Source organism: Monodon monoceros, unplaced genomic scaffold (genome assembly GCF_005190385.1).
Source record: "Monodon monoceros isolate NGI ecotype Baffin Bay Population unplaced genomic scaffold, NGI_Narwhal_1 Super_Scaffold_7, whole genome shotgun sequence".
In the NCBI taxonomy this organism is placed as follows: Eukaryota; Metazoa; Chordata; class Mammalia; order Artiodactyla; family Monodontidae; genus Monodon; species Monodon monoceros.
Window position 1 is genome coordinate 52,545,523 of NW_021703784.1, and position 22,812 is coordinate 52,568,334.

Consider the following 22,812-nt stretch of genomic DNA (forward strand, 5'->3'; position numbering starts at 1 on the left):
GCAGAAGGACCCCTGGACTAAGAGATCTGAGTTTTCATTTCAGGGTTTACATCTGATCCACTGTGTGGTCTTGGACAAGTAGCCTCACCTTTCTGGACCACGGTTTCTCCAACTGTAAATGAGAGATTTGGGGGTGAGTAGGGAGGGCAGTGGTGATAATGATCGGACCCTAGGTTCCCCTCCAGTTACCATATTATGTGAGGTATTGTATAGAGTGAAGACATTTTGTGTTTGATCCTAAGTGTATGAATAAATTCTCTAGTAATGATGTGTGCTTAGTAATGATGGATTTTGAGGATTATTCCTTTTTAAATAATTTTAGGCTTGTGACTGTGAGTTAAAATGACCTGGATCTATTGATCCAATTTTGCACTCAGCCAGTCTGTCAGCAGGTTTTTGTTTTTAGAGTTCTCCACCCATCTGATTCTTGCTTTTCAGTTAGCTTTCTCCAGGGGACCACTCATCCCATAAAATCCGACACCATTAGTTTCAAAATTCTTTCATTAATCATCTTCTCCCCAGTTAGAACCCTCAGAATTTTACCACCTTTCTACTTCCAGGAATAAATGATATAACATAACAATTGTCAACTAACCACCACTTACTTAGTATTTAATAGTTAACTATTTACCCATATTTCACCTCATTGAATCCTCAAAAGAACCCTGTAAGGTGGGTGTTCTCTTTGGCATTTGACAGCATGGCAGAGGAGATGTAGAGATTAAAAGTTTCGCCCAAGGCCCTGTGGCAAAGTAGTTTTAGAACCTGGACTCCCACGTTTCTGAACCACGTCAGGCTCTCTCTGTTGCTCACTGTTCCTTTGGAGTCGGCTGTGGACAAATGATAAGGAGGGCCAGGAAGAGCATGGATGGTTTCCAATTTAGAATTTTGATGATACCAAGAAAGATTTTGGGAAGAATTTGTTCTTTCATTTGGCTTTCAGAACTTGCTCTGCCCTTGATTTTTCAGTTGACCCCAACCCTTCTACCTCTGCCTCAGAATTAAGAACCAGAGATTGTTAAAAACAAAGCCAGTGGATCTGAATCTAAATGTGTAAATATAACTCATTAGGTCTTGCATGGAGCAGTTCTCGTAAATTTCCCAAAGATGACTTTGACGTGTATCCCTGGTCTAATCCAAGTTCTCCCTTTTATAAATAAAGAAAACAGGGCCCAGAAAGGTGAAATGATGTACCGAAGGTCACGCAACCAGTTGGCAGCAGACCTGGACCCAGACCCTCATTCTGTTATTTGACTCTGCCTCCCATAAAGCTAATACCATTCACCTCATAGGGATTGTGCAGGAACTCTTTTCTCTACATGTGTGAAAATAATTGGCTTTGAAGACAATGAGATCTCTTTCAGATCTAGACTCTGCCACTTCCTAAATGTGTGACCCCAGAGCTCACTATTAACTTCTCTGAGCTTCAGTTTCTCCATCCCCCCAAAAAACAAAAGAAAAAACCAATGGAGGTAATAATAATATCTACCTCACGGGGTAGACCAGAGACACATAGTAGGTGCTCAGTAAATGGCAGCTGTGATTATTGTAGACAGTATTGTCCCTTTCGTTCTTATTAGTCCACGTATAACATCTATACAAGGTATAGTTGTGACTTGGAAAGAAATTCCATACCTCTTGGCCAATTTCAGGGTCTCAGCCAGTTCCATGTGTACTCTAGGAATAGGAGCAGTAAGAATGGTGGGGTGCTGTGCTAAATGCTTTGTATAAATGACCTCCAGTCCTTGCAGCAGCCCTGCAAAGTATGTATTCTCCCTATTGAACAAGTGAGGATCAAAGAGGTTTATGTAACCTGTCCAAGACCAGAGCCAGGAGTTAGTAGAGCCAGGCTTTGAATCCAGCCTGGGCGCCAGCATGAACTTTGGTCTATCATTTTACGGGTTCTGAGACCCACTGAGGCTTGGGGTGGGGTTTGGGGGGGGGGGGGAAAGGATAAAGATTAAAAGGGCATTGAGATAAGGGAACCAGTCATTATTTGGCCAGTCACCTTTTCCAGAATCTCCCGCCAACCACCCCTTTCCTGCTCCTGTTATCACTAGCTAGTGGATGGCTGGGCTGGGCTCCTCTACTGAAATCCTTCAGAGCTTTCCTGTTCTAGAGTTTTGCAAGAAGGTGGGAGGAGTGTTTTTATGCTGGGAAGGCTTCCCAGGGGTGATTGTGGAAAGGAAGGGGAGTGATTTTGTAGGGCCCTAAAAAGAAGCCAGGAAGAAGAGGAAAAAATAAAACCCTGCTGAAAAGAAAACAAATTGACTCAGGCATTTTCTGGCATTATCTTTCGTCTAGACTTGGAGATCGAAGCTCAGGCCAGAAGTCTGGAAATGTCCGTTTTCTTCTTGCTGTGTATAACTGACCTTCCTAATGACCCAAGACACATCATTACAACAGCCTTACGGCCACATACCAAAAACAGCCCAACCACGTATTGTCTAATGTCTCCTTTATCTTTACCATTCTTTCCTTTCCTCAAAAGGTACCCAGGCAATAACAACAAATTCTGTGAATATTTATATGAGTGCATGTATTTGTTTTCACATCCTTATCTCATTCGCCCTTTACAACAGTCCAGTAAGATAGACAAGCAGGCCAGGGATTATCCTCCCATCTTGACAGGTAAGCAACTAAAGCTCAGAGAGAGACCTGTCCATGATCTCACAGCTAGTTAACAGCAGAGCTGGAAATGGATCCCTGGGCTCCTGACTCCTGTCCTGTGCATGAGGTCCACACACTGTGAGGTGGAATTTCAACCTGCTTGAGTCTTTTCACCCCAAACCATGAGTGCTTGCCTTCTGTTTAGCTGAACTTCCCACTGCCTTGCTATGATTATGGGGTGAAACCCTGAACAGCGGGGTTGGAGGAGTTATAGGGAACTGAAGGTAGGAAGGGGAGAATGTCTCTTACTCAAGGGAGTTTAGTAAGGGCTTGGTATTTACTGAGTGTTCAGTTTTCTCTTCGGAGAAGAAATAAAGAAAAACTAAAGGTCAGATGAATTTAACTGGATGACTGTTAATCTCTTGCATATACTTTACACTTCATACTTTGCAGAGGGCTTATGCGTGTGTGTGTGTGTGTGTGTGTGTGTGTTTTAATTCACACACCCTATATCACTCAATTAAAGTGTACAAGTCAATGTTTTTAGTATATTCACAGGGCTGTGCAACCGCCATCACAGTCTAATTTGGGAACATTTTTATGACCCCGAAAAGAAACCTTATACCCATTTGTAGTCACTTCCCATACCCCATCCTCACCCCAGCCGTAAGCAACCACTAATCTACTTTCTGTCTCTATATATTTACCACTTCTAGACAGTTCATATAAATGGAATCTAGCTTCTTTTCACTTAGCGCAGTACTGTCAAGGTTTGTACATGTTGTAATAACATGTATTTGTGCTTTATTCTTTTTTTTTTTTTTTTTTTTTTTTTGCGGTACGCGGGTCTCTCACTGGTGTGGCCTCTCCCGTCGCGGAGCACAGGCTCTGGACGCGCAGGCTCAGCGGCCATGGCTCACGGGCCCAGCCGCTCCGTGGCATGTGGGATCCTCCCGGACCGGGGCACGAACCCGTGTCCCCTGCATCGGCAGGCAGACTCTCAACCACTGCGCCACCAGGGAAGTCCTGTGCTTTATTCTTTTTACTGCTGAATATTCCATTATACGCTATGCCACATTTTCTTTATCGATCAGCTTATATGCATTTGGATTGTTTCTACTTTTGGCTATTATAAGTAATGCTGCTGTGAAAATCTGTTTACAAGTTTTTGTGTAGATGTATTTTTTCATTTCTCTTGGGTATATACCTAGAAGTGGAATTGCTGGGTCATATGGTGACTCTGTGTTTAACTTTTTGAGGAACTGTCAAACTGTGTGTGTGTTTATAAATTTACTGAGATGTATTTCCCATAGCATGAAATTCACCCTTTTAAAGTATATAGTTCAGTGGGTTTAGTATTTCCCAGGGTTGTGCAACCATCACCAGTCTAATTTTAGAAAATTTTCATCAACCCAAAAAGAAATACCATACTCATGAGCAATCACCTTCCATTACTGCTCCCCACCCCAGGCAACCACTAGTCTACTTGCTGTCTTTGGATTTTCCTATTCTAGACATTTCACATAAATAAAGTCATGTAATCTATAGTCTTTTATCACTAGTTTTTTTCTCTTAGCATAATGTTTTGGAGATTCATCCATGTTGTAGCATGTATTAGTATTTCATTCACTTATATGGCTGAATAATATTCCATTGTATGGATATATCACCTATTGTTTATCCAATCTCTACCTCTTTCATCCCCTTCCTGTATGTCTTTTTCTCTCTTTTCTTATAAGGACACCAGTCATTGAAGTAGGTTCCACACTAATCCGGTATGACCTCATTTTAACGAATTACATCTGCAAAGATGCTGTTTTCAAATAAGGTCACATTCTGAGGTTCCATGAATTTTGGATTGGCATTGTTTAACCCAGTAAAGGTACCAAGGAATCATCACATGAATTCAGGTAGTCTTTTAAAGTTGCAAGCTGAGGTAGGCTTTTGGCACGATTTAGTGCCCAAACAGCTTTGAAAGAACTTTTCTGGGGCTGCAGGCCATTATGGAGCTAACTGGCTTCATAGACATGGCTTTATGTCAGAAGAGTGGAATTCCAGGAGTCTGTGGGCCCAACTCATGCTAACCCTTACTTCATCTTATTGACAGACCTGAAAAACCTCTCTGACTTTGACCACAAGAAACAAGCATATGTGGATTTTTATGCCAGGGAAAATTCTTTTATTCATTCAACAATGAATTCAGTGTAATGAACACCCACTATGTGCTGGGACTGTTCTAGGCACGGAGATACAGAAGTGACTAGAACACATTTTGAGTACCTACAACCTGCAGTGCTTTCTTGGCCCTCTATGCACTTCATCCTCATAAACCCACCCTATGTCAATTTGTAAATAAGGAAACTGAGACTCAGGTGAAATTTCTCTAGCTCTGTGAGTAAACAGACTGGGTCACAGATTTGAATCCATAGCCTGAGCTGGAGGCAGAGGGCCCTAGAGCTGAGGATAGCTCACTCTTCCTTTATACAGACACACAAGCATTCAGCACAGGGGACATGAAGGATGAATTGGGTGACAAGGCAGGATAAGTAGGTTGTGACAAAATGGCTATTCTTGTCAGATTGGGGAACCTGGACTTTATTCTGAAGGCAATGAGGAGTCAGTGGATGTTACTGAGGGAGTATCACTTATGCTCTCTGTACTTCCTGTGTAATCAACACATGATTATGGAGTCGGATCACAGACTGGGCTTCATTCTAGGGGTAAAACTGTTACAAGAGAGACAGTATCTCTGCCCTTACTGAATTGGTAGCCTAATGTATGGAGCGATGAGAAAGAGGTTGGTGTTTTCCTGAGATTCTGTTTGAAACACAAGGAAGTACAGGTGGGAAACAAGATTGAAGAAATAAACAGGAAAGTGGTTTTTAAAAGAGAGAGCTTTGTAAGTCATCTTGAGGATACCAGGGATCCAGTGACAAATTTTAAGCAAGGCAGTGACATGATGACATGCCGTGGTTGCTGAGAAACAGGGGAGAGTCACAGATGATGCCTAGGTTTCCGGCTTGGGGAACTGACTGGATGGTGACATTGATGCACTTCACTGAGCTAGAGACGCAGGAGGAGGAGTTCCGTTTAGATTGTTGAGCTTGACCTGCCTGTGGGACAGCTGAATGGAGACACTCAGTAGGTGGGGGGTGGGGGTGGGGATATAAGACAGGGAGCCCAGGAGAGAGAACTGAGCTAGAGATGCAGATTTGTGAGCTGTTATCACATAGCTGAAGCTGTGAGAGTGGACAGGGTACCCCTGGAGAGTCTCCAAAGTGAGAGCGCGGTCGTAGGAGGGTCTGGGGCAGAACCCTGGAGAAAGCCCCCCTTGAAGGGCTGGGCAGTGGAAGAGGAGTCCAAAAGACCACAGAGAGTGTAGAATGCACCAGAGGTTTCCCTTGCACCTTCCCTATGTCTCCTCAGGCAGCGGCTTGGGCTGATCCCCGGCGCTGGGCTTTCTCTGTCCCCCAGCACAAACCCTCTCCTCTGCCACTAGAGAGTTCATCTTGCAGGTCTAATGGAGTAATGAAGCCATTGATTCTGTTAACAAACATCCAGTTCACTACGAGACCTGTAATGGGAATTCATTTTGGAGGTCAATACAGCTGTCAATGGGACAGTTTTTCCCCAGAGGCCTGTGGCTTTTCCTGCTGTACGCTGGCAGAAGTTGTCTTGCCCAGCAGCAGAAAAGACTGCAGAGTCATTAATGCTGTAAAGCATCCATGAGCTGGTGGATCCTACCCAGGGCCATGAGAAGGGCCCTAAAATAGGTCAGATAACAGGGAACTATGTCCCCTCTGAAGTGCTTTGAATAACCATAGAAAGCCACCATCATCACCACTAAAACATTACCTCCCACTAGAAATTACATCTTTAAATCTTTCTTTTGAACAAAAAAGTTTCACTGTTGGAATTATTGTATGCTGAATGAATGTTTTTGCTTATTCTACAAAGACAGGCTCAGAACTTTGTATGTACCTGGGGTTTATTCGGTAAATGCTGGCACCGTAGAGGTAACATCATCAGTCACTGTCTTAGAAACCCATGGGCCAGGCAAGGAAGCAGGGTGACAGTGGATATAATGAAGCATGGGCCACGTGCTGTTAGCACCCAGAAGAATGGCCAAGTCCACGAAGGTTTCAGAGAGAATGTGGTACCCGTGTAGGGTCTTAAAGTCTGTGTGTGAGTGCCAGAGGAGGAGAAGTGAAATCCAGGCAGAAGGAACAGCATAGGCCAAAACAAAGAATCATAAAAGGGGCCGGTAGTGTATATATGTCCATGCCACTCTCTCGCTCTGTCACATAGGGAGGGTGGGAGGGAGGGAGACGCAAGAGGGAAGAGATATGGGAACATATGTATATGTATAACTGATTCACTTTGTTATAAAGCAGAAACTAACACACCATTGTAAAGCAATTATACTCCAATAAAGATGTTAAAAAAAAAAAGGGGGGGGGGGGGCTGGTGCATTCACAGACTGATGAAGCTTTCATAGGCCTGGGGTATGGGAGGAGGGAAACAGGAAATAGGTCAGACTGTGAAAGGCCTTGTATGTTGTGCTAAGGAATTTGGACTAAGCTTAGAGAGCCAGCCAAATGAATAATGCCCTTGGCTGGGGGTATTACTCTAAACTATTATCTGTCTTTAATACCTCACTTCCTTTCTAACACAACAGACGAGAGTTTAAGATAAGAGTTAAGAGAAAAAAGACCAATAGATGGAGAGTGGTGAGTACAAGATGTGGGGAACATCGTCCTCAGAGGACTTGGAAGGGTAGGCGGGAGGAGCTGGGACCAGTCTTAAGGGACCGTTCCAATTACATGTGCTTTTGTCATTAGTACAGTAACACACAGTCCGGGGACTCAGTAAATAAGTCTTCAGGAAGCAAAGTTTCATTTAGCAAAGCCAGCTTAGCTTTGAGGGAGATGATGAGAGCAGGAGCCACCAAAGAGAGGGAAGGCCGTGGCCCTCACCGCCCCAGAGGCTGGCCTTGCTCGAGAGCCAGAGTCGCACTTCTGGACCTCGAGTAGGCACACCTCCTGGAAGTGGGGCAGATACTGCCCAGGCTGTGATAGGGAGTCGCCTCCAGGAGCAGTACAGAGGTCCAGAGCCTGGAAGCCACAGCCCTGCGCTCTGGGAGGGCAGAGCCGGGGCAGGTGCATGAGGAAGAGAATGCTGCGGCTGGACCATTGCCTCTGCTCTTAGTATCTTCTCCTCGTCTGGCAACCCAGTTTGGGATAAGGACACCTTCCCTTCCTTTACCCTTCAGAGAGCTCTTTCTCCTTTTCACAGACTCCCTGAGGAACATTTCCTCAGCCAGTCACGGCCCCCGCTCTTCTCCAGCTGAGTTCAGCAGCTCCAATCAGCACCTTCTCCGAGAACGAAAATCCTCAGCCCCTTCGCACTCCAGCCAGCCAACCTTGTTCACCTTTGAACCCTCGGTGTCGAACCACGTGCAGCCCGCCTTGTCCACCAGTGCACCTCAGGAGTATCTCTACTTGCACCAGTGCATAAGCCGGAGAGCAGAAAATGCAAGGTAGGCAAGCAGCAGTTGGTTGAGCAACCACTCGCAGGGCCTAGTACTTTTCAGACTCTGCTTTTTAATTTTAAATACGTAAGAGTAAACTATTTTATCTTTCCAGGTGGGCAAATATATAATTATAAAACAAAGCATCATTGTTTTTGCTTAGGCAACCTTCACATTTTATTGGTATCATCTACGTTGCTATACAATGATAATTGGATTCCAAAGAAGCCTCCCATTATCAAAAATCATGCTAAAAAAATTTCTGGTTTAATTTGAAAAAAAAGCATTAGGAGCTAGAGTTTCAGAATTGAAAAAAACAAAGCCAGTGCACTTGTTGGCCCTAAGAGTGTAACTATAAAACCTTAATATTGTTGAACAAATCCTTATCTCACTTTGCTCTAGAGCTACAGTTCCATATGGCAGCCACTCTCCACATGTGGCTATTTAACTTGGAATCAGTTAAAATTAAATAAAATTTAAAATTAAGTTCCTCAGTTATACTAGCCATATCTCAAGTACTCAGTAGCCACACATGTCTAGTGGATACCATACTGCGTAATACAGATATAAAACATTTTCATCATCACAGAAAGTTCTAGAGCAAGGACTCCCTGCTCTGGAATAAGTTTTTGTTTTTCTAACACCATCAACTCTAACAGGTACAGAGCCTGTACATATTTTTATTACCTTTTATTCCCATTGTTAGGGTAAACAAAAGTGCAGAGCTGGTGGGCTTTGCCAGAGCTAGTTCCCAATTCTACCATGGCCAGCAGATTGTAAATCATGTTCCTTACTGAATTAATTTAGAAATATCTAATTTGTGTTACGAAAATTAAGGCAATTAGAGAACTGGCTGTATTAATCATGTCACAGAGTATTTTCGTGCATAATCTCACTGAAACCAGTTAAACACACTGAGAGATCGCCAGGGTAGACCATTTATCTCCATTTCATGGATGAAGAAACTGAGAGTCACAACTAATAAATGACAGAGAGAGGACTAGAACCCAGGTTTCTCCTTTCTGGTCCTGTATTCTTTTTTCTCCACTGTGCTGTTCTGGTTATGGTTTTCTGAGTCATTTTCATGCAACAGAACCTCCCAACGCTCAATTTTAAGTCTGCCTGAAAAACCCATTTTCCTGAAGCAGCGTTGATTCATCCGTGAACTTTCACTAGTTCAGTCGACTTCCATCAACATACACATGAAGGGCTGAGTTCTAAAAAGGTAGAATGAATTAACCAAGATCACTGAACTAGTTAGTACCTGATTCTCCTGAAGCACAGACCAGAGACAGTATAGTAGAATGAAAAGTATTTTACAGAGTGAAAAGTATTTTGCAGTCAGTCCGTTATGGGTTCACATTCAGGTTTGGCCACCTCTTTGTGACCTTGGACCACATAGTGAGCCTTTTTGACCTTCAATTTCCTTATCTGCGGAGTGGGAATAATTAGTTCAAAGGCTTACTTAAGGAGCATAAAATGGCAGAATATACCTAAGGTAGCCAGGAGGTAGGAGGTGCTCAGAACACATGGCCAGATGCTCTCCTGTGCCGCCTCCCCTTCTACTGCACGTAGGATTGCCTGGTAGGAGAGAATGCGAGGTCTTACAGTCGTAATTCTAGTGAAAGACAGAGCACTTTATATCAGTGCCTCTCCAACATTAATGTGCGTATGAAATACCTGAGGGTCTTGCTGAAATGCTGACTCTGAGTCACTGGGCCTGGGGTGGGTCCTGAGATCCTGCCTTTCTCCGAAACGGTAGATGATGTCAGTGCAGAGCACGCTTTAAGTGGAAGGCTTTATATAGTATTAACAACTTGCCACCACCTCCGGTCCCATGGTACTGCTAAAGCAACAGTGAACACATATATAAACGTCTCTGCTTGAATTAGCAGCTGGGGCCCACTCTCTGTACCCTCACCTCCTCTGTAAAACCTCTTTTAAATCTTCCTAGCTGGAATTCATTTTTCTCTGAATTCCCATAGCAGTTTTTGATGATCTTTCTCACAGCATTTGGAACTTTCTACCTCGTATTATGGATTTTTATATTAATATGTTACTGTTCTTTGGGACAGGACTCAGGGCACATAGTAGGTGCATAATAAATATTTGAACAAATCTGTGCTATGGAGGTAACATAATAGATGAGACAGAATTTATCTACGTCTGGGGAAGCAGCTTAATTGTAGGGCCTTGATCAAGTTGTGCTTTTCTCTGTGTCTTTGTTTTTACTTGTGTGGGTGTGGGAGCGAGAGGGTGATGAGCAGGATCTCAGGGAGATTTTAAAAAATAGTAAGTTCAAACAGTGTGTGTAGAATTCCAAGCAGGAAAGGAGGGCGGGAAGGAAGTTTTCTTCAGTCTAGAAGGATTATGTAGTTCTTGGTAATGGTGAAGTAGCATGCATGATACTAAACATACTGTAACAATTATAAACTCTGGACAAAACATTTTAAAATCCTGTTCAAAGGCACTGAAGAGCAATCAAAAAGCAGGACTGATTTGACTCTTAAAACAAGGGACCCACATTTAGCGAGATTCAATTTACATGGCTTTTGCTATGAAGGAAATTTCTATAACATATCATCCCAAATGTCAGTATACAATGAGAAATTGCTGGACATGTGAAGAAACTGTAAAAGTTGACCTATAGTCCTAGAGAGCTCAGGTCATAGAAACAAGTTAAAATCAACCCAGTTTTTGGAGCTAGCATACAAAGACTTTAAAATAGTTGTGTTACTTGCTTTAATCTATGGTGGGAAGAGGGGGTGGATAATGAGTAAAGAGATGGTGAAATTTAGGAAAGAGATAGAAACTTTGAAAAAGAACTTAGGAGTTCCAGTTCCGCTATGGTGGCAGAAGCCACCACAGGCTTCTGTCCCTCCCACTAATTACAGATAAAAACTCTGGGCAAAATATAATTACGCAAAGACTCTGTAAAGAAAAAGAAAGGAAGCAGATTATGGAGGGGAGCAAAACTTGGGAGATGTGAGTACACAGGTAAATCTTCTGTCTCTGGTGGATTTGTCCTGAGAGTGGGCTCCATCACAAAGCAGCACAGTGGGGCAGACTGCTGAAACTCTAATAAAAACCTCATCTTTCTGGTTAGAGGAACCAGAAAAGGAGCCCTTTGGGGACTGGAAAGGAGTGGAGTATCCCAGTGTGGAGAGAGCTAGTGAAGGCAATTCCTGATTCTGGGTATAAACCCACACAAGTCTCAGGCTCACCTTGAGCTACCTATGTGTGGGACAGACTCAGATCAGCATAACCAGAGCTTTGTGAACTAAACTGAGATTTTCACTACCACACACAGAGGAGAAACAGAAGTTACAGGTTGAACCTGACCATATTGATTGCCTGCAAAAACCAAATCAGCATTCTGCAGAGGATGATAAAAGAACCGAGAGTCTACACAACATTCAAATATAATCCGAAATGTCTCAGCCTACAGAGAGCCAGCAAACCAATTCTCAAGGGAGAGCACAGATGCCAACCCCAATATAACTAATGTTGCAACTACTACACACAGGTTTAAAAGCCCATTTTATAACAGTATTCCATATGATAAAGGAAAACAAACACACTTGAAATTAATGGAAAGAAAAAGAAACTCTTATCAACCCAGAAGTCTATATTCTGCAAAAGTATTCCTTCAGGAATGAAAACAAAATTAAGACACTCTCAGATGAAAGGTAAATAAGAGAATTTCCAAGAGATCTGACTTAAAGAAATAATAAGGCTAAAGCAAAGAAGTACCAGAAGGAAACTAAGATCAGGAACGAAGAAAGAGCAGCAGAAATAGTAAATATCTGCATAATTATAAGATACTGTTTTTTTCCTCCCATGTTTAAAATACGTATGAGTGCTGAAAGCAAATATTAAACATTATCTAGTGGGGTTTTTATCCGTTTTTATTTCTGGTAAAGGAAGCGCTCTTCTGGTAAAGGAAGAGCTTCCTTTACCATTTTTGGCCATGTGAGTCCCTGGTAACAGATTTTCCCAGCTTTCATTTATGTGGAAATACCTTTATTTCACCTTTATTTTTTAGAGATATTTTTGCTGGGTATAAAATTCTGGAATGATGGTTTTATTTCGGCATTCTAAAAGATGCCATTCTATAGTCTTCTGACCTTCATTGTTTCCGATGACAGGTCAGCTGTTCTTTTTATTCTTATTCTCCTGTATGTAATGTATCTTTCTTCCTCTGAATGATTTTTTTTTCTCTTCTTTTAAAAAAAATTGTGGTAAAATACACATAATATAAAATGTACCATCTTAACCATTTTTAAGTGTACAGTTCAGTAGTATTAAGTACTTTCACATTGTTATGCAACCAATCTCTAGAACTCTTTTCAACTCTCAAAATTTAAACTCTCCACTCTTAAACAACTCCCCATTTCACCTTCCCCCTAGCCCCTGATAACCTCCATTCTACTTATCTGTATGAATTTGACTTCTCTAGGTAACTCATTTAAGTGGAATCATACAGTAGTTGTCTTTTTGCGCAGTCCTCAAGGTTCATCTGCATTGTGGCATGTGTCAGGATTTTCTTCCCTTTTAAGGCTGAATAAATATTTCATTACATGTATATTCCACATTTTGTTTATCTGTTCATCCATTGTTAGACCCTTGGGTTACTTCCACCTTTTGGCTATTGTGAATAACGCTGCTGTGAACATGGGTTTATAAATACTCTTCAGGACTCTGCTTTCAGTTATTTGAGGTATATACCCAGAAGTAGAATTGCTGGGTCATACGGTAATTCTATTGTCGCTTTTTGAGGAATTGCCATACTGTTTTCCATAGTGGTTACACCATTTTACAACAGTGCACAAGGGTTCTAGTTTCTCCACCTTCTTGCCAACACTTGTTATTTTCTGGTCTCTTGATAGTAGCCATCCTAAATGGGTGTGAGGTAGCATCTCATTGTAGTTTGCATTTGCATTTCCCTAATGATCAGTGATAGTCAGCATCTTTTCAGGTATTTGTTGCCAATTGGTGTATCATTTTTGGAGAAATGTCTACTCAGGTCCTTTGCCCATTTACTATCAGAGTCTTTTGTTATTGTTGAGTTGTAAAAGTTCTTTATATGTTGTGAACATTAACCCCTTATGAGATACATGATTTGCAAATATTTCCCCCATTCTAAAGACTGCCTTTTCACTCTGTTGATTGTGTCCTTTGATGCACAGAAATGGTTTTAATTTTGATGTAATCCAATTTATCTCTTTTTACTTTGGTCACCTGTGGTTTTTTTTTTTTGCGGTACGTGGGCCTCTCACTGTTGTGGCCTCTCCCATTGCGGAGCACAGGCTCCAGATGCGCAGGCTCAGTGGCCATGGCTCACGCTCCCAGCCGCTCCGCGGCATGTGGGGTCACCTGTGTTTTTTATTTCATACATAAGAAATCATGGCCAAATCCAATTTCAAGAAGATTTTCCCCTGTTGTCTTCTAAGAGTTTTATTGTTTTAGCTCTTACATTTAGGTCTTTGATCCATTTTGCATTAAGTTTTGCATACAGTATAAGGTAAAGATCCAACTTCATTTTTCTGCATGTGTATATCTAATTTTCCCAAAACTGTTTGTTGAAAAGATTGTACTTTGCTGTGGAAAAGATCTTTCCCATGGTCTTAGCATCTTTACTGAAAATCATTGAGGGTTTATTTCTGGACTCTGTATTCTGTTCCCTTTGTCTATATGTCCATCTTTATGCCAGTACCACACTGCTTTAGTTACTGGAGGTTTGTAATAAGTTTTGAAATCAGGAAGTGTGAGACCTTTAACTTTGTTCTTCTTTTTTAAGATTGTTTTGGCTATTTGGGCCTCTGACTGATTTAAGTTTTTTTCTTTATCTTTTTTCAGCCGTTTGAATGTGATATTCCTAATGTGTGTTTTTCTTTATATTTACTATGTTTGGGGTTCACTTGCCTGTCTGATTCTGTGTGTTGATATTTTTGATTCAGTCCAGCAAAATTTCTACCTCTATTGCTTCTGCCCCATTTTGTCTCTCCTTTCCTTTGAGGATCATATGAAACTTCAGTTACTCATATGCTAGACCACTTGAAACTTACCTACATGTCACCGATACTATTCTTTTTTTTTTTTCCTATCCTTTTTCCTTTCTGTGCTCAGTTTGGATAGTTTTGTTTTGCTTTGTTTTGTTTTTTTGCGGTACGCGGGCCTCTCACTGCTGGGGCCTCTCCCGTTGTGGAGCACAGGCTCAGGACGCGCAGGCTCAGCGGCCATGGCTCACGGGCCCAGCCGCTCCGCGGCATGTGGGATCTTCCCAGACCAGGGCACGAACCCACGTCCCCTGTACCGGCAGGCGGCCTCTCAACCACTGCGCCACCAGGGAAGCCCTGGATAGTTTTTTTAATTCATTTTTCAATTCTAGGATTTTTTTTTTTAAATAATTTTTGAAGGGTAATAGAAGTACAGGCAATGCCATATATATAAAATGGCCTCATGCCCCTTTGTAATGTGTCCTTCCTTCTACCATATTCCTCAGAAACCACTGACAGTCTTTCTGTCACTACATTAGTTTTCATTTTTTGGAATTTTACTTGAATGGAATCATAGAGTATCACTATTTTTTCTGACTCCTTTCAGTCAGCATAATGCTTTTGGCATTCATGCATGTTGCATGCATCATTAGTTTTTCCTGTTTATTGCTGAGGAGTAATTCAATGTATCTTTCTATCACAACTTACGTATCCAGTCACATGTTGATGGGCAGTTGGGTCGTTTCCAGTTTCGGCTATTACAAATTAAGATGCATTTGTACATAAACAGTCACTGACAAATCCTGTATGGACATTTGTTTCATATCTCTTGGGTAAATACCTAGAGAGCTAGGTGGTTTACTGGTTAATTCTGTCAAATATTCAAACAAAATTGTACAAATATTACCCAAATTCTTTTTAGGAAACATAAGAGGAAGGAATCGTTTTGCAACTCATTTGTATATAACCAACATAACTCTACTACCAAAACCAGACAAAGATTATGAGAAAGAGAATTACAAAGCATTATTCCCTGTGATGATAGATACAGAAATTCTTTTTTTCTACAAAAAAGTATTAGAGGGCTTCCGTGGCGCAGTTGTTGAGAGTCCGCCTGCCGATGCAGGGGACACGGGTTCATGCCCTGGTCCGGGAAGATCCCACATGCCGCGGAGCGGCTGGGCCCATGAGCTATGGCCGCTGAGCCTGCACGTCCGGAGCCTGTGCTCCGCAACGGGAGAGGCCACAACAGTGAGAGGCCCACGTAAAAAAAAAAAAAAAAAGTATTAGAAAACAAATCCAACAACAACAACAAAATATATATATATATATTTATTTAAAATGTGTGTGTGTATTTTAGGGATAATATATATTAGGGAATATATATGTTTGTATACATCATTAGGGATAAGACACCATGACAAAGTAATGTTCATCCCAGGAATACAAGGTTGGTTTGACATTCAAAAACCAACTGATATAATTCATCACATTAAGATAAATAAAGGAGAAAAATCATATAATCATCACCTCAATAGATGCTAAGAAAGTATTTGACAAAACTTAATACCTCTTCACAAAAAATATTTCTTAGCAAACTGTGAATAGAGAAGAACTTTCTCAAACTAATAACAGACTTCAAAGGATAACCTACAGCTAATATCATACCTAATGGAGAAATAGTAAACATATTCCCCTAATATTGGAGACAAGGAGAGAATACCTGCTCTCACCACTTCTATTCACTAGTGTACTAGAAATCCTAGCCAGTTCAATAAGGGAACAAGAAAAATATAAAAGGCACAAATATCAGAAAGGAAGATGTAACACTGTCTCTATTTGCAGGTAACATGATTGTTTATATAAAAAATCCTGAAGAATATAGAAAATACTAGAATTAATAAGGGAATTTAGCAAGGTCACAGGATAAAAGATTATTATACAAAACTTAATTTTTACATACTAGCCTCGAAAAATTGGGAAAATGAACTTTAAAAAATTCTCTATATAATGATGCCCCCCAAATGGACTAGTTAGTAATAAATTTAACAAAAGACATGCAAGATCTCTTCACTGAAATCACTATCTAACATTGCTGAGGGAAATTAAAGACCTAAATATGGAGAGTCATAATATACTACAGTTATGAATTGGAAGACCCAATATTATTAAAATGGCAATTCTTCCCAAATTAATCTGTAGATTCAATGCAATCCAAATAGAAATCCCACCTAGCTTTTTCATAGAAATTGATAAGTCAATTGTAAAATTTACGTGAAAATGCAAAATATGCTAAAATGTGAATAGCCAGAGAGAGTGGCATGGACATATATACACTACCAAATGTAAAATATATAGCTAGTGAGAAGCAACCACATAGCACAGGGAGATCAGCTGGGTGCTTTGTGACCACCTTGGGGGGGGGGGTAGGGAGGGTGGGAGGGAGACGCAAGAGGGAGGAGATATGGGGATGTATGTGTATGTATAGCTGATTCACTTTGTTATAAAGCAGAAACTAACACACCATTGTAAAGCAATTATACTCCAATAGAGATGTTTAAAAAAATGTGAATAGCCAAAGAGATCTAAAAAAAAAAGTTAGAGTGCTTATACTACCTGATTTCAAGACTTTCTGTCAGACTACGGTTAGACAAGACAGTGTTGTATTGATGAAAGGGTAAACATACAGATCACTAGAACAGATTAGTGAATCTAGGGGGTAGAATGAGAAAAGATATGTATGATTTTGACAAAGGTGCCAATAGGGAAATGAAAGTCTTTTCAACAAGTGGATATCCATATAAGAATTTTTTAAATTTTTATTTTATATTGGAGTATAATGTTGTGTTTCAGGTGTACAGCAAAGTGATTCCGTTATACATATACATGTATTTATTCTTTTTCAAGTTATTTTCCCATTTTAGGTTATTACAGAATATTGATCACAGTTTCCCTGTGTTGTACAGTAGGTCCTGGTTGGTTATTTTAAATATAGAGTGTGTACATGTCAGTCCCAAACTCCTAGTCTGTCTTTCCCCCAGCCCTTCCCCACCGGTGACCATAAATTCATTCTCTAAGCCTGTGAGTCTGTTTCTGTTTCATAAATGAGTTCATTTGTATCATTTTTTTTTAGATTACACATGTAAGCGATATCATGATACTTTTCATTCTCTGTCTGAGTTACTTCACTCAGTATGACAGTCTCTAGGTCCATCCATGTTACTGCAAATGGCATTACTTCATTATTTTTAATGGCTGAGTAGTATTCCATTGTGTATATGCACCACATCTTTATCCATTCATCTGTCAGTGGACATTTAGGTTACTTCAGTGTCTTGGCTGTTGTAAACAGTGCTGCAATGAACATTGGGGTGCATGCAATGTCTTCTTCTATCCATCTCCCAGAGTAATGGAAATAAAAATAAAAAACAAATGGGACCTAATTAAACTCAAAAGCTTTTGCAAAGCAAAGGGAACCATAAACAAAACATATAAGAATTCTTTTAAAAACCTTTACTTCATATCACACTACTCAAAAGTTAACTCAAAAGTATCAGAGACCTAAATGTAAAGTCTAACACTGTGAAACTTATAGAAGAAAACACCTCTGTGATCTTGGGGTAAACAAAGATTCTTATATAGGATTTAAAAAGCAGGAATCATAAAAGAAAAAAAATGATAAAGTAGTTTTTATCAAAGTTAAGACTTGCTCTTCAAAAGATCCCATTAAGAAAACCAAATGGCAAGTCACCAAATGTGAGAAAATATTCAAAACACATATCTGACAAAGGAGTTATTTGTAGAATATATAAAGAGCTATTACAAGTCAGTAAGAAGACATGCAACCAACTTTTGTTTTAAATGGGCAAAAGATTTGAACAGACACTTCACAAAAAAAAATAGATATAAGAATGACCAATAAGCTCACGAAAAGATGCTGAAACATCATGGAAATGCACATTAAAACCTCAGTGAGGTTTTGCTTCGTCTCCCCTGGAATGGCGAAAACAAAAAAGACTAGCAATGCCAAGTGCTGGCAAAGTATGTGGATGGGCCTTATCCATGCACTGCTTCTGACATTCACATTACACACTAGGTACTCTGGAAAAAGGAATAATGCTTTACAGTTTACAAAGCACTTTTATATTAGTTACCTCATTTGATCCAAAATAATCTTACAGGGTTACTTTTGAGTAGGGACTTTGAGAGAGAACCAGCTCATTCATCTCTGCCTAGCGTAGACATAAATATGCCTGATGATTGTAGTGAAATAGTATTTACTGAGGCCAATAATACCAGCCTTCTGTCTATCCCCTTCTACATCCATGAGGGATCCTGATATAGTTACAACAAATGAAACATCTTAGAGATAAAACCATGACTTTTTTATTCTTACTCTTACTATACTACTAGCCACTAATATTTCTTCAAGTACCAGATAGTATGTATTCTGGTTAAAACGACTTCAGTTCTCAAACTCCAGCTCTTCCACTGAGCTAAAGTAACTAATAATTCAGAATAGTAACTATTGCCAATAGAAGGAGTTTTGAATGACACTGTCAAGACAAGCAGAATCTTTTTTGTTTTTGAAAACAAAGTAGTTTCACTAGATTTATTTTTGCCCTCTAGCTAGATTCTAGCCAATCTCTGTCTTCTTATTTCAAGGAGGCTGTTAAACCTGTAACGTGTGATGTGTTGTGGTGTGTGGTGGGTCACATGCCCTGGAAAGCCATAATTCTGGTGAGGGTTGAGGAAAGTGAAATTTCAAGTAACGAAATTCCAGAATGAAAGCATCACTGACCCTGCAGCAAGCACTATTCTACAGAAAGATAGGGGGTAAAAAGTAAAATCAGAAATGTCCATGGAGAACTTACCTGTGATTAATCATTTCTAAGGCTCATTCTCCCAGTGGCTTTGATTGACCAAAGGCAGAATATACAGCTTTTACCTTCATTTAATTTCACATATACAGCTTCTCTCTGTAACCACAGAGAGAACGCAGGCTCAATATTGCAGCCAGAAGAGTTTGAGATACAAAGATCACCTCACCTCTTAGAGATTGTGGGACAGAATTTTCTGAGTTTTCTTCCCTCACAGGAAGGATCCATTTGGAATGAGTCAGATACAGAAGGATGGTCCAAATGACCTCTTAGGATTGCCAGTGACAGGTACAGAACTCTAAATGGTGGCTAATTTACTTACAAGCATTCAATTATACTCCAATTTTAAAAAATAGCAGGAAAAAAATTAAACTGGCCCTTTATTGTTATAAGGTACTTGGCATCTTGTAGAGTGGAAGGAGTGAAATTGTGGTGTAGTATGTTACCATAACATGAGAAAATGTACAAAATAAAGTGGCTGGGAAGAACTAGGAAAGCATTCCTAACAGCCAAGAGAGAGGTTTGGGTTGATATTAAAACCAAAGCATGTACAAGTGGTGGTGTGATAGCCCCATCCACCTGGGGCTCTGGGAGCAGCTGGGAGCCAGGAATGGAAAGGAAAAGCTGCTGGGCTTGGGGGAGCATTTTCTCCCAAACTTCTCTCTGCCCCCAGGGAGCTCCCCTATACACTTGTGTTCGAGTATCTTCTGGCACCATGTCTGCCATTTATCGTTTCTCCTTACCGGATGTGTGAGGGTAATACCTGTCTCTCAGAACTGTCAGGAGGATTAAAAGCTACATCACATGTGATGTTCCTGGTACAGTACTGTGCTCATTTTATGAGGCCTCTGTCAGCCCAGAGCCCTGGAAGAGAAACCTTTCTCCAAATCCACTGCTTCCAGGTATCTGTCCCAGAAAGCAACTCAGCACATCATGGTGTCACAGGCCTCAGTAAAGGCCTACGTGAAAGCAGTAAAGGCCGCAGGACTTCTAAGTGCTCAGAATTCCCCCTCTTGATTCTTGTCCAAAGGGAGCGCACTGTAGCCGTGTGGGTTTTAGGCAGGGAGTCCAGGGACCTGGGTGCTGGAACCAGTTCTGCTACCGTCCAAGTGTATACCTTTGGGCAAGTTTGTTTCCCTTGTTCAACTCCTTTCACCTGACTCTTGAAGTAATGGTCAGTCCCCCTCAGCGTGCATCGGTATCATCTACCACATGCCAGGAACTATGCCAGGGGACAGGATATGGTGCCCTGCCTTCTAGAAGCACAGGGTCAGGTAGGAGTGGAAAGACACAGACCCAAATAGATTTCACACAAGATGAGTGCTGTGATGGAAGCAGAGTGCTGTGGGAGCAAAGGAGGAGTGGTGAGTAAAGTGACAAGGAGACTTAGAGGACCTAAAACACCATCGTGGAGCAAAAAGGCTTCTTTGGCGCTTTGTGTAAGATTTTGGTGTATCAGGGAAACATTCCAGAGAAAGGTAAATTATGCAAGCCCAGGGCTGGAGCTCAGGGAGAGTGTTTAGGGATGAGCGAGTAGTTCTGTGACTGGAGAGGAGATGCCATGACAGCGGGAGGTTGGGACATGAGCTCATGTGTTCTGAAGAGGAGGGGTTTCAATCTGCTGTTCCAGAGGGTTCAGGCCAAGCTCAGGAAAGGGCACAGCAGCACCAACGCTTCTCTTTCTTTCTTTCTTTATACATTCATTTGCTTGTTTATTCAACAAACATTTATTCACTGTTTACTCTGTGACAAGCACTGATCCCGGTGCAGATGAGAGAAATGAATAAGACACAGTTTCTTCTTTCCTCGAGGAAATCACAGTCTGATGGAGGAGATAAGTAACAACGGTGCGTAACACAGATAACAGTCGCCGCCTGCTCCAGGAACAGAGTTGAGCAAGTGATTGCTTGCGCTGGGAGGTAGAGGATGTAAGAAACAGCTTCAGAAGATGTGCCATTTGAGCTGAGTATGAGCTCGCCAGACTGGAGTAAGAGGCCTTCCAGACAGAGCAAACAGCACAACAAGGCACGGGGGCCTGACTGCCTGGGGCATACGGGAACACCTGGGCAGCTGACTGAGTGGACCCTAGAGTGGGAAGGGGAACTGGGGAGGAGAGATTGGAGAGGTGAGTTGGTGTTGGAATATGACTCGGTCCTAAAGGCATTGAGGCAGTTTTGAAAATGGTTAAGCTGGGAAGTTAAGAAAGTAAATGTGAGCGGGATAAAGAGGATCAGAGAGGTCCTAGGCTGACGGTCGGGAGACGAGTTATTACCCCTTTCGTTATTGCAGGAGAAAATCAGGAGGACCTGAACTGGGGTGCGTTCAATAGGACCTGATGTGGTTACTGAGTGAGAAATCATAAGGTGACTCCAGGTCTCGGCTTGAGTGGCTGGTGCCTTTCCCAGACTGGAGCGTCAGGAGGACGGTGATGAGTTCACTCTTGCATATGCTTAAGGTGACTGCAGTATACCTGCAGTGCTCTCCCCACCCCTGCACCACCTTAAAATCTTTCAAGGACTCCCATTCTCATCAGCCCAGGCCTGGCCCCTCCACGGTCATCTCTCAGCCGCGCCTCCTAAGGCACTTGCTCCAGCCTGAGCAGCTTGCGGTTCCTTGAACTTGCCAGATTGTGTTCTACTTCTGTGTCCCTCTAACTGGAACACCTTTTCCCTTCTCTTGCCTTATGCCAGGCCAGTTGCCGGAGTCAGCTAGAGGTGACATCTTTGGAGAGGCCTCCCCTGACATTCTGTACCACCACCACCAGGGAGGGTTGGTATAAATCTGTCAACAGCCGCTTACTCACTGGCTTGAGTGTAAGACTGGCAGGCAAAGGGACTTCCCTGGTGGCGCAATGGTTAAGGATCTGCCTGCCAATGCAGGGGACATGGGTTCGATCCCTGGTCCGGGAAGATCCCACATGCCGCGGAGCAGCTAAGCCCGTGCGCCACAACTGCTGAGCCCGCGCTCTAGAGCCCGCGAGCCACAACTACTGCAGACTGCGTGCCTAGAGCCCGTGCTCCGCAACAAGAGAAGCCCACTGCAATGAGAAGCCCACGCACCGCAACAAAGAGTAGCCCCCACTCACCACAACTAGAGAAAAGCCCGCGCGCAGCAACGAAGACCCGATGCAGCCAAAAATAAATAAATAAATTTATTAAAAAAAAAAAAAAGATTTGCATGCGTGTCAACTCCTCTACCACTGTGCCCGCTCCCCCAGGGCAGGAGGCTTCTCTGTATCCATTGTGCCTGGCCCAGGTGGAAAGTAGGACATCCGTAAATGTTTTTTAAATGAACAAATCCAGATAGGGCATCCACCAGCATTGGAAATTCCAAAAGACAAAATGAAAGGCACCAAAGACAAACGGACAGATGTGAACAATGTGAACACCTTATGTCTACCATTGGCTCCCTGGTCCTCTGCTTCAGGCACTTCGTTATCGAAAGGCTAGATGTTCAATGACCTAGGCCATGCCTGTCGCCTTGGTCATGCGTGTGGAATGAAATAGGAAGGGAGAGAGAATACGGAGGACCAGAGAGGAGGGCCGCGGAAGGTTTGGGGACGGAAATGGAAGTCCTAGCCATCAAGGATGCAAGTTTACACAAGAGAGAGCTTGGCTGCTTAGACACCTGTTTCCCTTCCTCTTTCTAAGCTGATGGGCCTTATTTTCTATCACCATCTGGTGGCCACATCCACAAATAACAAGCTCCCCATGAGCTGAGAGAGCTTGTATAAGACCCAAGTTCCATGGATTGGCCTCGGTGGGTTAAGAGCTGCCCACCCCCCTTAGAGATA

At 42.0% G+C, this 22,812-nt stretch overlaps 1 protein-coding gene across 2 annotated transcripts in view; it reads left to right on the forward strand.

Annotated features, from left to right (window-relative positions):
• Window positions 1-22,812, forward strand: part of GAB2 (GRB2 associated binding protein 2) — a 172,387-nt gene that overhangs the window by 139,307 nt on the left and 10,268 nt on the right. For both annotated transcript variants that reach the window (XM_029207340.1, XM_029207341.1), the window contains one exon: window positions 7,906-8,149. In XM_029207340.1, coding sequence (XP_029063173.1) covers window positions 7,906-8,149 — 244 coding nt within the window. The remainder of the gene's footprint in view (window positions 1-7,905; window positions 8,150-22,812) is intronic.